Source organism: Ylistrum balloti, unplaced genomic scaffold (assembly GCF_031769215.1).
Source record: "Ylistrum balloti isolate Yb309-2 unplaced genomic scaffold, AGI_CSIRO_Ybal_v1 Utg371366, whole genome shotgun sequence".
NCBI classification, from domain to species: Eukaryota; Metazoa; Mollusca; class Bivalvia; order Pectinida; family Pectinidae; genus Ylistrum; species Ylistrum balloti.
Window position 1 is genome coordinate 110020 of NW_026782724.1, and position 14541 is coordinate 124560.

General features: G+C 34.4%; 1 protein-coding gene across 1 annotated transcript; it reads right to left on the reverse strand.

The window, feature by feature from the left end:
* Positions 1-1713: 1713 nt before the first annotated feature.
* On the reverse strand, positions 1714-14223 carry LOC132562209 (probable phosphoglycerate kinase). The gene is made up of 12 exons (XM_060226940.1): positions 14087-14223; positions 12838-12888; positions 12221-12373; positions 10802-10946; positions 9272-9375; positions 7221-7340; positions 6195-6309; positions 5594-5773; positions 5243-5319; positions 3871-3971; positions 3244-3342; positions 1714-3011 (listed from the first exon to the last, which is right to left on the reverse strand). The coding sequence occupies exons 1-12, from the start codon at positions 14146-14148 to the stop codon at positions 2971-2973; spliced, it is 1248 nt and encodes a 415-aa protein (XP_060082923.1). The 5' UTR covers positions 14149-14223; the 3' UTR covers positions 1714-2970.
* Between the last annotated feature and the right edge of the window lie 318 nt (positions 14224-14541).

Consider the following 14541-nt stretch of genomic DNA (forward strand, 5'->3'; position numbering starts at 1 on the left):
CTATTTCCAGTTTGTATCCTGAAAAGCCTACACAAGCCTACAACCTATAAATCTAAATGACCAATTTCCAGTTTGTATACTGAAAAGCCTACACAAGCCTACAATCTTTAAATCTGACTGACCTTCTATTTCCAGCTTGTATGCTGAAAAGCCCGAATGTTCGTAATAGCGAACGGAAAACCTGTTGGATAAATGAATAAATCGACAGTATTATACAGATAAAGTAAAAAGCATGATTGCTGTGAAATGTTTGTTTCTCAAACAACATTCAAAATCTAAGAATCATTAACCGTGTGACGTCGACAACCCTGTTTTTTTATTCATCACGGAACAGAAAGAAACACGTGTCAGAGGTAACTATGGTTACTGATAGAACTGGTGTCAAACACGTTTTACTTTGGCTGTGTTTTCACGATTATAGCTCAGACCTCCTCGACAGACTTGAAACCAACATCGACATCAGGGTCTGGTAATCCGAGTAGAAATAATATAATGAAATTTCAGTCAAAGCCTGAATTGAAACTTTGAAAAAAGTCTTTGTTAAACCTTTAGGAGGTAGTCTCAAGAAGCTGCGAAACAAACCGTGCTGATGTGGTTGTGCCCATGCCGAGATATTTTACCCTGATTGTTCTGAATGGCGTACGACGGGTCATCTTTATTGTTTAGTAAGTTAGTCACCACCTATTACAGATTATCAAATGAATGAGGAGAGTCGGTTCCAAAACACTCCTTTGTGGGTTAACATTCGCTGTTTCTTTTGCTTGATTATGATACTCTCTGAACCATTCTCTAAACACACTTCAAACCATTCCAGACTTTTACACCTTTCATTTACTGATCAAGGTTGAATGGAATAAACTTGTACACACCATGGGACGCTTATGTATGTATTGTCATCAACGTGCTGTGTATCTTACCTACTGGTGCACTTTCACCAAAATTCTTCCGTCGTCCATATTCTTTAGTCAATACATAATCCTACGTTATGGGCGTTTGTCTACCTTAATGATGTTTGGGAATTATTGTGGCCTGTCGGGAGATGTACACAGTATGACGTCATCTATCGAATCATCGCAGATGGACACAATGACGTCATCTATCGAATCATCTCAGATGGACGCAATATGACGTCACATATAGAATAATCCAAGATAGACACAATATGACGTCATATATCGAATCATCCCAAGACAGACACGATATGACGTCATCTATTAAGCTTATAGTTTGTGCTGGTGTAAAATAATCCTAAATCAATCACATCTGGCCCTGACCCAAAATATATCAGCTATATTCATTGAACTGCATTACAATTATTCCAATAAAAGTAAACATTGACTACACGGGATGTATGATATCATCTCTCCTTTTGTTAACTCCCCATGGCCGATCTTTAATGGTGATTAAGGACGTGACCAGCTGGTTTATTGTTATACTAGTTGTTAGATGAAATATTTGATGTTCGGACATGTACGATTGTGTAGGATTGTGTAGTACACAGTTAATGGTATTCACTGGTCTAATATCCACTTATACTACCTAGCTGTACGCTAGTTTTACTATCACAAAGGGACATAACTCTAGTTTATCCCATGTGTCATATACCACAGACTTGCATTTACTAATTTCACTTGTTTCCTTTCTGGACCAGCAATATATGGCTGATAGCTCCTTTCAGTTGAAATTGTTTCCAACAACAACATTTGTACAAAATATGACAGAATATTTTATTGATATCTTATTTTAATATGACATCATAAATAATAAATTATTATTTAAATGTTTTTATATATACACATACTAAGCAAAACAAACAAGACAAAATCTGTATCATTTTATACAATGATATACAAGGGATACCTCTATCTGTTGTGTACGACAGGTAAGGTTCAAGGGAGGTAATTTTTACTGTCAAAACCGCAAAGAACATATGCCATACAACAGCCAGCATGTACTAATGACAGTCTTTTAGCACTTATTTCTGTATATGTGTAAGGGGAGTGTCTTGACAACTATTGACTGCTCTTTTAAAATATATGAAGCAAGGAAACAGAACCTGTTACTCTCTAACAGTATTTGATGTATTATTACTTAATTATTACAGACAACCAGATGTTTTTTTAATTTTGATAATGCCACTCCAATGTACACTTTAATTTACCCAAATCACCAAAAGCTCACTCTGACAATTTCCAGTCTGATAAACATGATCTAGGATTGGACATACTTCCAGGAGTCCTGCTCTCATGCAGAATAGATCAAGGGTGGAACTGTAGGATATAGGATTAGATTGGTTGTGCTTTTATTAACCAAGACAGTACTTAATAGACATCCAAAGTAAAGACATAAATTTTACAACAAATGACAAGAATTGCTACATGTTGAAAAATTCAGCAGCCATGGACGATTTGTGTTGCATTTCAATAAACTAAAATAAAGCAAAAAAAAACCCATTTATACTAAATACTAATTCTTAAACCATACATCTTTTTCAAATACTCCTAAAAAGACAAGTAAAGTGTTTTTCATAGCTGTAATATTAATAATAGATTAGACCCTGACATTTCAGAATGGAATTAGTGGTACCAGTGATTTCCCTCAGTATTCCTATGGTGACAAACTTTTCAGTGACCCAAGAGTTTAAAGCATTCAAATAATAGCTGAAAGCTAAGAGTCTTTAGCAAGATGACAAAGAGTCTTGCCAGCTAGCTTCCAAGCTTTAACATTTGGGTGATAACTTCAAATATAAACTATCTGGTAGCCAAGCCTTTCTAACTTGGAGGTTACCATATTAAAGCAAATTCTGCATACATCTCCACATGTTCACTATCCACCAGGAATGTGTACTGATCATGTGAACAAAAGTTATGAAGAAGCATTCTCTTGCCCTTAACATGGAACAGCTTTTAGGTTGTGCAAAATCTCATTATCTTGAGGTCAAAGTTCAACAATGTGAAGAATGGAGGACATCTAGGCATCTGATAGTGCATCCACACCTGGCAGAACTTTACCTGGAAGACAACAATTAAATTTGTAAAATCAGGGAATACAGAAAATACAGTATCCCTATTTTTGACACAAATAACTGGGACAAAACACTTTGATCTAGGTACAGTGAGACCTGTTTAAAAACAAAGATTTTATAACAGTACGACATGGCTACATGATGAGACAATCGTTGACAAAACATTCTCCAAAAGAAGGGCCTGAATATATGTTTGATTTGACTTCTTGATAACTAACCTTCCAGTAACTCAAGACTGGCTCCACCCCCAGTGCTGACATGGCTGACTTGGTCCTCTGTTTTATACTTTGCTGCACATGTTGCTGTGTCACCTCCACCTGTAATAGTAATATTCAAATTTAGAAATTTCCAATTCTGAGTAGTTCTACCAGTATAATATTTAAGCTGCCTCTGTAAACCTCAACAGTGTTGATAAATACAACAATAAGTACAATAGGTACATGAGAACAAACTAGAATTTGACTCAAATGAATTTTACTTTTTCAGTGTCAGATGTTAAAAAAGTATTTGATGCATCAAGAGAGTTCTACAATGGCTATCATTTTAACAATACAGGTCAAGTTGCTCACCATACAAAATATGATGTTTAGAGATGTGAAATTAAGATTGAATTATTTGATTTCTTTACATCAATTGTACACCTGAAAATAATTCTCATTGTCAAAACAGGGTTATCATCCACAGAGCCATCACCTGACTTTATATAGGGAGTTGGGGTAACAACAGGACAATATCATTGCAATCAAAACTGCTATAAATGGAGTTTGGCTCTTTACCCTGGATTTGACTGATTACTGAAGGAATATTGTCGGACATTGATGATATATAGATGTATGTATACTTACCAATGATTGTTGTGGCTCCCCTCTTGGTACTCTCCACCACTGCATTCATTACTGTCTTTGTCCCTTCAGCAAAGTTAGGGAACTCAAAGACACCAGGAGGACTGTAATGACAAGTGTTGACGTCAGCTAACACTGAATTATACTAGAATGAAAACCCCGGCCAAAATTAATAACGACCATCTTCTTTTAGCAAGAACTGCTTTAATAATCTAACAGTATTTAAATGTGGATCACAGTTCCTGTTATTAAGAAATACAGCAGTTATTGTTAGGTCATCTAAAACAAAGTCCCATAGTAACCTACTGCATCACATTTTGTGTGCTAACATGCCTCATAAAATTTGAACATTTTTGACTTCTTAAAACCCCTGCACCCATTCCAATGAAGTTTTTCAAGAAATTCCATCCCTCTCCAAAGATTAAACAATGATTGCAAATTTTTATGATTCTCATCCCCAAGGGACTTAAGAGACGATGCTAAAAGGGGCCATACTGACTCAAAGTTCAAAAATCCCCTCTCAACACCAAGATATGGTAAGCGAAGTAGCAAAGTGCCTGATCACAGTCTTATAGTAAACAAGCTCAAAAATTAGTTTCTCTTGGAATCAATGGGATCAACTTTTGTCAAAAAATTCATGCTGGTTTGATGGTTTTATTTTCATAGTTGCTAAAGATACATGCATGTTTTCATGTCTTGTGTAAATGCGCTACTTGTTAAACGTGTACAAGTAAGTCACTGCTTTAGGATAATGATACTAATTAAGGAGTCAGCTTTTAATTGGATAATTAAAGTGGTAATCACTAGAGACCAAGTACTATATGTATGATGGACCCATACGTGGTACTTAGCCAAGTATTATGCACAAATGACTTTCTACTCTGTGTATGTATTGACTCATTTCGTCAGAATTATTTTTGAGACAACAAATGACTATTTCCATGCTTTACAATTGCTAATTGGCAAGGCAAAACAGGGTTAACTGATTCAAACTTCAAAATTCTTCTTCTCAACACCCAAACATGGTAGAATCAAATATCCTTCATGGATGCTTTACCTTGTGAATGTCTTCACCCCCAGGGTTCTGAATTTCACGTTTGGAAGGGTAAAGTTTAGTTTAGTTTATCTAGGAACATTACATTTTTGAGCATAATTTGCATAGTGTTGATTTGAAATATTTTAAATTTGGAAAGCGTTATTAGTTTATAATGATGTTTTAAGGGGTGGGGTATGCACATATTCACTCTTGCTAACCCCCAAGGAGTTGATGGGTTGGGCAAAATTGTCAGAAATTTCAAAAAACTTTTTCTTAACATTCTGATATGTTAGAATCAAGTGACCCTTGACTCCTTGTTATGATCACTTTGCATCTTACCCATTCCAAACGATGGTATTAGCTCTTGCTATTGCTTCAGAGAATAATGTAGCTGATTCTGGTCCTATATCCAAGCCCTGCAATAACAAGTAATGTAAAACTCAGCAGTCCCTGCTAAAGGAATTCCCATCCTATTTACACCAATATCTAAGATTTTCCAATACTGAAAGGAACACTACAATAAATCCAAAGTGTCAACACAGTATTTCTTAATCAGAGTATCGGACATGCTTAGTGCATGATAATAAAGGTAAAGTGGATTTTAATTTCACTGAGCAGTAATATTCCTAAGAATGCTTATTTCAAGACATGCTCTTTTCAGACAAATGAAGGTTATGAATAGAAGATTACCATATGTCCAGCAGGAATTCCAGATGAAACAGTAGCTTTACCAACAGCTGCATCCTCCGCAAACTTGTCACCTGTTACAAAGTCTTCAGGGAGAATGATCTTCACATTGTTTGCTGCTGCCTTATCAACAAGTTTCTGAACAATCTTTGCTCCATCTTCATCAAACAACGAGTTTCCAATCTATAAAAAATTTAACAGATAGAAACATTCCCGATTAATTTTTCCACTTTTTAATTTTCAAATTCATCACTGTGTCTCATTTCTAGAGAAACTCTTTAAACCAAATGAAATGGTTGTTTCTTCTCAATTACGAATACACCAGTGACAAATGAATCATAAGTGCCCCACACACATCCATGTACCTGTCACAGGCAGGCCTTGTATGCCAGTGTACATTACCTCCAACAATCAAGACCATCATGATTAACGTTATGTATAATTATGACCATTGACAACATACAACCATACCAAAGAATGTGAAAATAAGCATGGCACCCTGCGTGACTATTCAGTGTGTTATAAACCCACCAAACGAACAAACTAGTTCTCCTCACTTTTATTCTCACAACATCCACAGCTGGTTGTACTTTTTGAGCCTCACCTCCATATCTTTTAGGACCTTAAGGAAGGTAAAGGCCATCCCACCGCCTACGATCATCTCATCAACCTTGTCTAACATGTTCTCTATAAGCTGGATTTTGTCTGCCACCTTTGCCCTTTAAAAAAAGCATACACAATCTATATTACAATCTATGTTTTATTTAACCTAAACTTCTGGGGTCATTTTAATTATTTATCTAGTTTACCTAATACAAAATTTGTCATTATTCAACACACATCTTCATTCAACCACATGCTTGAAATGAATGCCATATCAATGATAAATCATTATGAATATTTAAATGAAAAATATATTATCATAAGAATTTTATTCATTTTATCTTTTTCATGAAGATCAAATACACTGTGTACTGTCTGTTTTTCCAATTGTTCAAATATTAACTGTTTTACCAAAAGTTAAAAAGAAAGCCTTTTAAATGGAGAAAATGTCTTTTACATGATGAAAATGCCTTTTATACATAGAAATAGTATTTCACATGTAGAAAATGTTCTCTTTTCATGGTGAAAATGTCTTTTATGAAAAGAAAATGTTTTCCATATGTAGAAAACATCTTTCACACAGAGGAAATGTCTTTTGTACTGAGAAAATTGGCTTAAATCTCTTTAATTCCAACAAAAGTGAAAAGTAGTACCCAGTTATTTATCTGCATTTTAAAACATCTGGACATTTTTTGCCAAAAACAAGCAAACAACAAGGATATTCCCTAATAACATGGTGATTTTTTCTATTTTAATGGGACAATTTAGAGAAATATGTGTCCTTTGCTCCTGAACTTGTAGGTAGATAAATCATTATGTAGTCATTAAAAATAACTACTGTAACAGTGAACTGTCACTTAACAAATTGACCTTGTCATCAAGTTATCCCTATATAATCAGAAAACCTGTCCAAATCAAACAATACATTTACATTGTCTACATTCTGTATAGATGATACCAACATGATCTGGAAACACATGGAATCAGTAACAGTATTACATTGTATTAAGCTCACTGGAGTTCTTACCCTCCAAGAATGGCCAGGAAAGGTTTTACTGGTTTGTCCAGGGCCTTGGAGAAATATGTCAGTTCTTTTTTCAGGAGGAAACCTGAAGCTCTCTGAGACAGCTCACAGCCCACCATAGAACTATATGAATACAAATTAAACATTGTCAATGTCATCATAGAATAGTGAATATTACAAATACAGGTGTGACATTTATATACAAATTTCCTGAGGTGAATTTTAGAAATTTTCATGAACTGCCTATGTGTGTTTATTGCGACCATCTGAAGTTGTTGGACATAGTTTCATTATATTATATCACATCAGGTTAAATGAATATATAGATGCAATAATGAGGTATAAAATAGGATAAATAATGAGAATAAACACAAAATCTCTCTGCTATTGTTTGATCTGAATTTTTTTTAAACTTTCCCTTTTCTCTGAAATTGGAAAATTCCTCTTAAAAAAACTTTAACTGCTAAATCCCATCCTCCATACTCCAGGGGTTACACTCACTATTGCTCTCTGCACCGTGGAACATTTCAAAGCCAAGCTGAAGGTTCTATGTGCCACGCCTTGTGGATAAGATGAGAATACTAATTTGATCCTTTGATGTACACCACACACATCACCAGGTCACATAAGGATATGTTGTACTGGCTTTGAAGTTGAGTGCCATGCCTTTGCAATCTTTGAAGCAACTTTTCAGTCTGTGATGGTCAGATTTTTTCTCCTAAACTCTGCTCTAGATCAATCAAATTACTATGCATATGCCTTTAATTTTGCCATGAAATGTTCCAGGGGTGCAGTGAGTGAAAATGGTTATAATAACTGGAGTATGAAAGAATGCTAAATCCAAGATGGTTGCCTGTTGGCCAATTTAAATCTCTGATCAAAAATAAAATCAATATAGCACATTTAGGATGTAACCTACAGATCAAATGTTTTAAAAGTCCATCCAGTATTTCTCAAGAAAAAAGTGATAAAAACTTTCACAGTAAAAAAATTAAGACAACTATCTATGGGTCATTTTGTTTATCTGATCAGTGGCACAATCTAAAAGGCACAACTAGTAACCAAAGGATATCCAAGAAAGATCCATCCAGTACCTCCCAAAAAAAAGCAATAACAAAAACACTGATGGCTGTCAACCGATGACAAACAGACAATGGACTAGGGACACAGGTCAATTCAAGTACATCAGATAGTGGGCTAACAAATATCAAAACCAAGTTGTTCAGGTACTTGAATGACTAGCTGTTGAGAAGAAATGTGAAAGTAAGGTGTATCAGCTTTATTGAAAAAGAAATATTTTAGTTTTAGAAATGAAAGTTTTCAATTTCATCAATAAGACATCAAATATTTGACCAGCTACAACCAGTCAGTATGTAGACAGGCCTGAAATATCTGCTTAAGCATCATGGACATATACATACCTATGTGCTCTATGGGCATTGTCAAAAACATTATTTACATACCCATACCTGTGTTCTATGGGCAATACTTAAGTGGCATACATGTTCTCTATGGGCTGAGTTTTAGTGACATGGACTTACACATACCTGTGTGTTGTATGAGTAATACTGAAAACATTACTGACAAACACATACCTGTTTGTTTTATGAGCAGTGCTATGAATATACACATACCTGTGTGTTTTATGAGCAGTGCTTAAGTGACATGGACAAGCATACCTATGTGCTCTATGGGCAGCGCTATGAACATACACATACCTGTGTGCTCTTTAGGGAGTACCAAAAACGTCATTGACATAACCATACCTGTGTGCTCTTTAGGGAGTACCAAAAACATCATTGACATAAACATACCTGTGTGCTCTATTGGGAGTACCAAAAACATCATTGACATAACTATACCTGTGTGCTCTTTAGGGAGTACCAAAAACATGATTGACATAAAAATACCTGTGTGCTCTATAGGGAGTACCAAAAACATGATTGACATAAAAATACCTGTGTGCTCTTTAGGGAGTACCAAAAACGTCATTGACATAACCATACCTGTGTGCTCTTTTGGGAGAACCAAAAACATCATTGACATAAAAATACCTGTGTGCTCTATGGGCAGTGCCGAACGCATCATTGACATAAATATCTCCAAGTTTTGAAAGGGAGGCCCTAAATGCTGCAACAGCTTCCTTGTCAGCCTTGACCTGTAGTATAAAATATACAAATCTAAGAAATATGTAATGCAACTTGGTAATAAAAGAGGCCAAGGACCTTAATGGTGACCTGAGTCACAATGCTTCTTGTAACATGTGATAGAAATAATTAAGTTAAAAAAGGTAATGTAAAATTAACTATATTTTACACATAATGAAAATTTAATAATAAGAATATAATAATAAATTTATTCAGGATAAATATGTGCAAATTTGTATACAAAACATGAATATATGGCACATATAACATGTTATACATAATCAGAAATAAGTTGTTAGCTATATCTTTAATGTATCAGCTAGTTATCATTATTAATAAAGACAAAAGTACATCTATCCTAGGATTTCCCAAAAAAAATGTTAAAATGTTTATTTCCATTGGGGTCCTTAAAATGGATTTACAAATGTATTTCCCTCAATAATATACCTAATAACTATCATGATTCTCTTGCATTTTGTTTTGAAAGTGACATTTCACTTGGCTTTTGAACTTAAGCTTTTTTGATATACTTTTAATACAATCTGGAAGAGAATTCCATTATTTTGTGCCTTTAAAAATCAGATTATTTTTGAGGGACTGAATTTTTCATGGTTTTTCAAAAAATCACTATTTCCTTAGCACTGGTATTTCGTGGATTGATATAACCTGATAAATCTGCAGATATGTACTAACTGTAACAGTGGACATATGAATTCATGTATTTCAAGTAACCAAGAAATAAACAAAAAACCCACAAAAATTAACGATTCTCAGTACCTTGAAAATATAATCAGAGACAATGTTCTATTTCTGTGAAAAATACTTACCTCCTTGTAGATTTGAACCATTGCCAAGGAACAATCTCTACAGAAATCTAAATAGTATTGTAGAATTATACAGCACTGACTTACTTGTATCCCTAATGATATGATTCCCTGAAGCTATAATTACCAGGTATTTTTATTTCATTTATTGCAGGAGAAATCTGGTAAAGTAATGTGGGGCCCGAACATTCCTGTATAAAATTCATTACTACTTTGTAGTCTGAATATTTCCAAAATGTTATAAGATCACCTTCTTTGGCATTGAAATCTCAAAATAGCAGCTAATTACAAACTTGTCATCCTGAATTTGAATAAATTTCCAGCAAATGTTATAAAACCTTCTGTTGGCATTGAAATCTCAAAATAGCATCAATCCCGACGCTAATTGAGGAGGACACACATGGTATTCCAGAGGAATGGACAAGAACACGTGTGTGACTCATTGACAGTGCTGGCGGAGAAATGGTAACTTGTCATCCTGAATTTGATAAAGCTGAAAACATTCTGTAGGAATAGCTGTAACAAGAATTGCCTATGGAACAGATTAACACACAGACCATGGACAAAACATGTCCATGACCTAATGTTAGGCTAAAACATTGTCCCACATTACCTTAACACCCTCAGCATTCACACCCTTGCCTTCCTCTTCCACATGGAAACGTAAGTTCTCTAAGAGAATGATTGACCCTGGAGCAGGGTTCGCACAAGCAGCTTCCACCTCTTCACCGACACAGTCATTCAGAAACTGAATATCTCTATAACAATAAGCAAGAGAATTAAATCAAAAAGCAGTTCAAATTCAGTTTATTGAAGGAAAGTGCATTTCTTGAAAACAAAACTTGAATACATTCAGGGTATTCTACTTTTGACAATTATATATTTTCGTCCAAACAAATGGAGGTAATTACCACACCACAATTTGATGAGATTCTAGTTATAATATGCTCAGAAAGTCAAGACATAAATTTTTGACTCAGAGCATGAGTTAGAATTGGACTCATCCCAGGACAATGAAATAGATTTTATTAGCATTTTTATTTGAATCTAATAGGCATGGAATAGATTATTATTAAACGAAAGAGGAAATAATACTTGGTGTTCTAGAATACTGGGATCCGAGCCCAAAGAGTGAAGCAATTTTGAATCTTTAATCCAAAATTGAATTGCTAAAAAGATGTAAATGTTAAAATACAGACTTGATTTGACAACAATTGTGAAACATGTTATACCAATTTTAAATATGTAGTTGATCTTGTTGTGTATGGAAGCATGAAGGGGTGTCACTATGGGTACCTTGGGAAATCATACAGGTGAACCCCATATCTTTTCTTGTATGGACAGGAAAATATACCATGGTCAGCTATGTGAAAAGGCAAGACTGTGCAATCTAATCACCAAAATAACACTTTTATATGTCTATATGTATGTTATCATAATCAGCTTCAAAAAGAAAGAGTAAATTATATGCATGCACTACAGTTGAAATATCTTGACTCAGAACTGACCAGTGAAGAGAGTGTTATACTACAAAAGAGACATTTAAATGCTTAGCATTCAGAATTTGAAATGAATATTTGTAGTTCTATATATAAAACGCAAACAGAAACATGTACACCTTCCCTTTGTTCAGAATGTTTCAGAATGTTTTGTATTTACTTCATCAGAGTAAAAGGGACACAGGGGAGAAATAAACCTACAGGTTATGATTAAATTTTGCTATATTTGTGTTTTATCATTTTATCCAAATTTACATTTTTATCACACTTTTACCAAATTAAAAGCCAAGTTCTTCATTCACGAAGTTGTGAAAAAAGAAAGCTGTGATGTATTTAGGATGTTTATATTTTCAATATAACTTGGCATTTAACCAACAATTTAAGACTGAACCTTGACTGCTAGAGCTTAATGTTTTAATTTTCTAACAATCACGGACCCAACCTTGTTGACAAGCTACTCTTACATCAGTAGCTTACACATCTATTATGATTCACTGTCCTTGATGTCAAATGCTTTAAAATGATATACTTACTTTCCAAGAAGATTTTTTAGTTCTGCAGCAACAGGAGCGAGGGAGTATTTGTCCTGGCGACGCCCATCAGGACGTCCGAGGTGACTCATCATCACTACACTCTTTGCTCCATTATCTAAAGCATGCTTCACCGTTGGCAATGCTGCCACAATTCTGTTACACAAAAACACATATACTTCTCAAAAAATATTTAGTTAAATCATTATAAACAAACTTTGTAAAACAGAAAAAATGGATTGGTTCAAGTTCTAAGCAACAGTACTACCAAAAATGGAACGATAGAGATTTAATCTAGAGAGATCAACTCTTTAGCTGAATCAGTTGCACAGCTTTTTGAGATCTTTTTGGGGCTGAAATTGGCCTGATTCCCAATGAAACAGTTTTGATACATATTTAAACCAAATTCCCAAACTTTGCAATTTACTATACTAGTAATCCCAGTGAAGACACTAAAAATATTTGATAATGATCTCTAGCAATATATGAAAATTTCTGATATCAATCAAACTCTTTCCAAATGTTGCCAACTAATTTTTTTATACTGGTTTGTAATTAATTCAATGAAAACTCCAGCAGAAAGGTTAAATTTGTATGGTTTCAGTAAAATCAACACTTGCCTTTGGGTGTTAGTTATTTTACCATCCTTCAAGGGGACATTGAAATCAACCCTGAAAAAGAAAAATATAAATGCAAACTCATTGGTGAAAGTGATACCCGGTAATATTATATTTCCTGTGAAATGTAGACAAAATCACATTTAATAGTAGTTCGAAAGTCAAAAGTTTGCTATCAACTGTACTTCTAATTCACTCACCATGTAAATAACTTTTGATTAGTCAGAGAATAATTTTCTTCAACATAAGCACAATCGTCAATCCATAAATATCTCATTTGTATATTTAGCCAGATGTCAATTGCCGTAGCTAATAGTAATAACGTGTAGTGACCTATCCTGACCCCGACAGGTTGTGAAAAAAAAATGAACGATTGTGTTACAATAAATGTATTCCTGCTTTTGAGTCATATGTGATGGACTGTTTACAATAGAAATTTTAAAGGATGAAACTATATGAACCTCTTTGAACTTCGGTTCCTTTTCGTTAATATAAAAATAACTGTTACACATGAAAATATAGAATGGAGTGAGAAAAAACACCATGCCACCTCTGTGGTTCAAACTAATGACATATTGGTCTCTAGCCTGGCACTCAGCCAATCAACTAAAAGGAAATTCCTATAAGCAAAGGCTAATAATTAAGCAACTTGTACTCTCTACATCTGCTTGCATGAAACAAATCTTTAAAAATGCTGTATCCATATCAGACTGATAATTATTACTACTACAGTAGCTTTATTTTAATTAAAAAATAGTTTTGAATTTTATAAACAAAATTTAAAGCAGAATTTATTTCTGTCCAATCCACCCTATCTTAACAGCATGTCGGTGGCAAAAGTGCTGTTATCTTTACATCAATGTCGAGTAGCCTAACTGTTTTAATAAAATGCAACATCTGCTCAGCATGAATTAGCGTTCTATCTAACAAAGGGGAGCGTACATCAAACAACTGTAGTTGGGTACTTTATATCTAACCTAACTTAATTGACTTCGTGACAGATTTTAGTAGAAAAAATATATGAACTAACCATTTCGCATATGAAAGAACAATTTGATAATTATAAGTCAACAGTTTTAATCAACCAGGAAAAATTTCCCGTGCAGAACCTCATTCCAGGTGACATTCAAGCCGTCCTTGATGAAAGTCAAGGTCAGACATGCGAGTGTGCACCTCAAAATATATCTGTTCCTCGTGCAAATAAATGTCGTGATCAACGGGTTATCATACCACAAGTAGAATATATACGAACCGCATCAAGACTCTCTTGTCCTTTAAATCCAGAGAATCGATTGCCAATTTGTTCAGTGCCATTGTTCTTCTGTTTTTTGGTCTCAAAAAATGAAATTGCTTCGCCAAAAACTAAAAACACAGCCGGCAAAGTATATCTTTTTGTCCTTCAATTGAAAAGTTCTACCAAGAACCTTAACTCTATACGGTTTAAAGGTAGCAAATTCTGTAGTCGGGCGGTAAATTTAAATACAATGTCTTCAAATAATTCCCTAGATTACACGCAACTCACTGTATTCACTGAGGGTTACACGCACTAATAAATGCAAATTATACATTGTTTATATTATAGTTAATATATTGCTATGATAGCTATTTATATCTATATCAGACTCGGTTACATCACACTGGCGAAAAACAATATTTTTTTCAGATAAAAATGCATGTGCACAAATGCGGCGAAATTTTATACCTATT

Coding starts and splice junctions, on each gene's coding strand:
- LOC132562209 (XM_060226940.1), bottom strand. CDS start 14,148: ATGGCACTGAACAAATTGGCAATCGATTCTCTGGATTTAAAGGACAAG. Junction 6,310..7,220: donor TTCCTGGCCATTCTTGGAGG/GTAAGAACTCCA, acceptor CTTTTTTTAAAG/GGCAAAGGTGGCAGACAAAA. Junction 3,972..5,242: donor AATACCATCGTTTGGAATGG/GTAAGATGCAAA, acceptor TTGTCATTACAG/TCCTCCTGGTGTCTTTGAGT.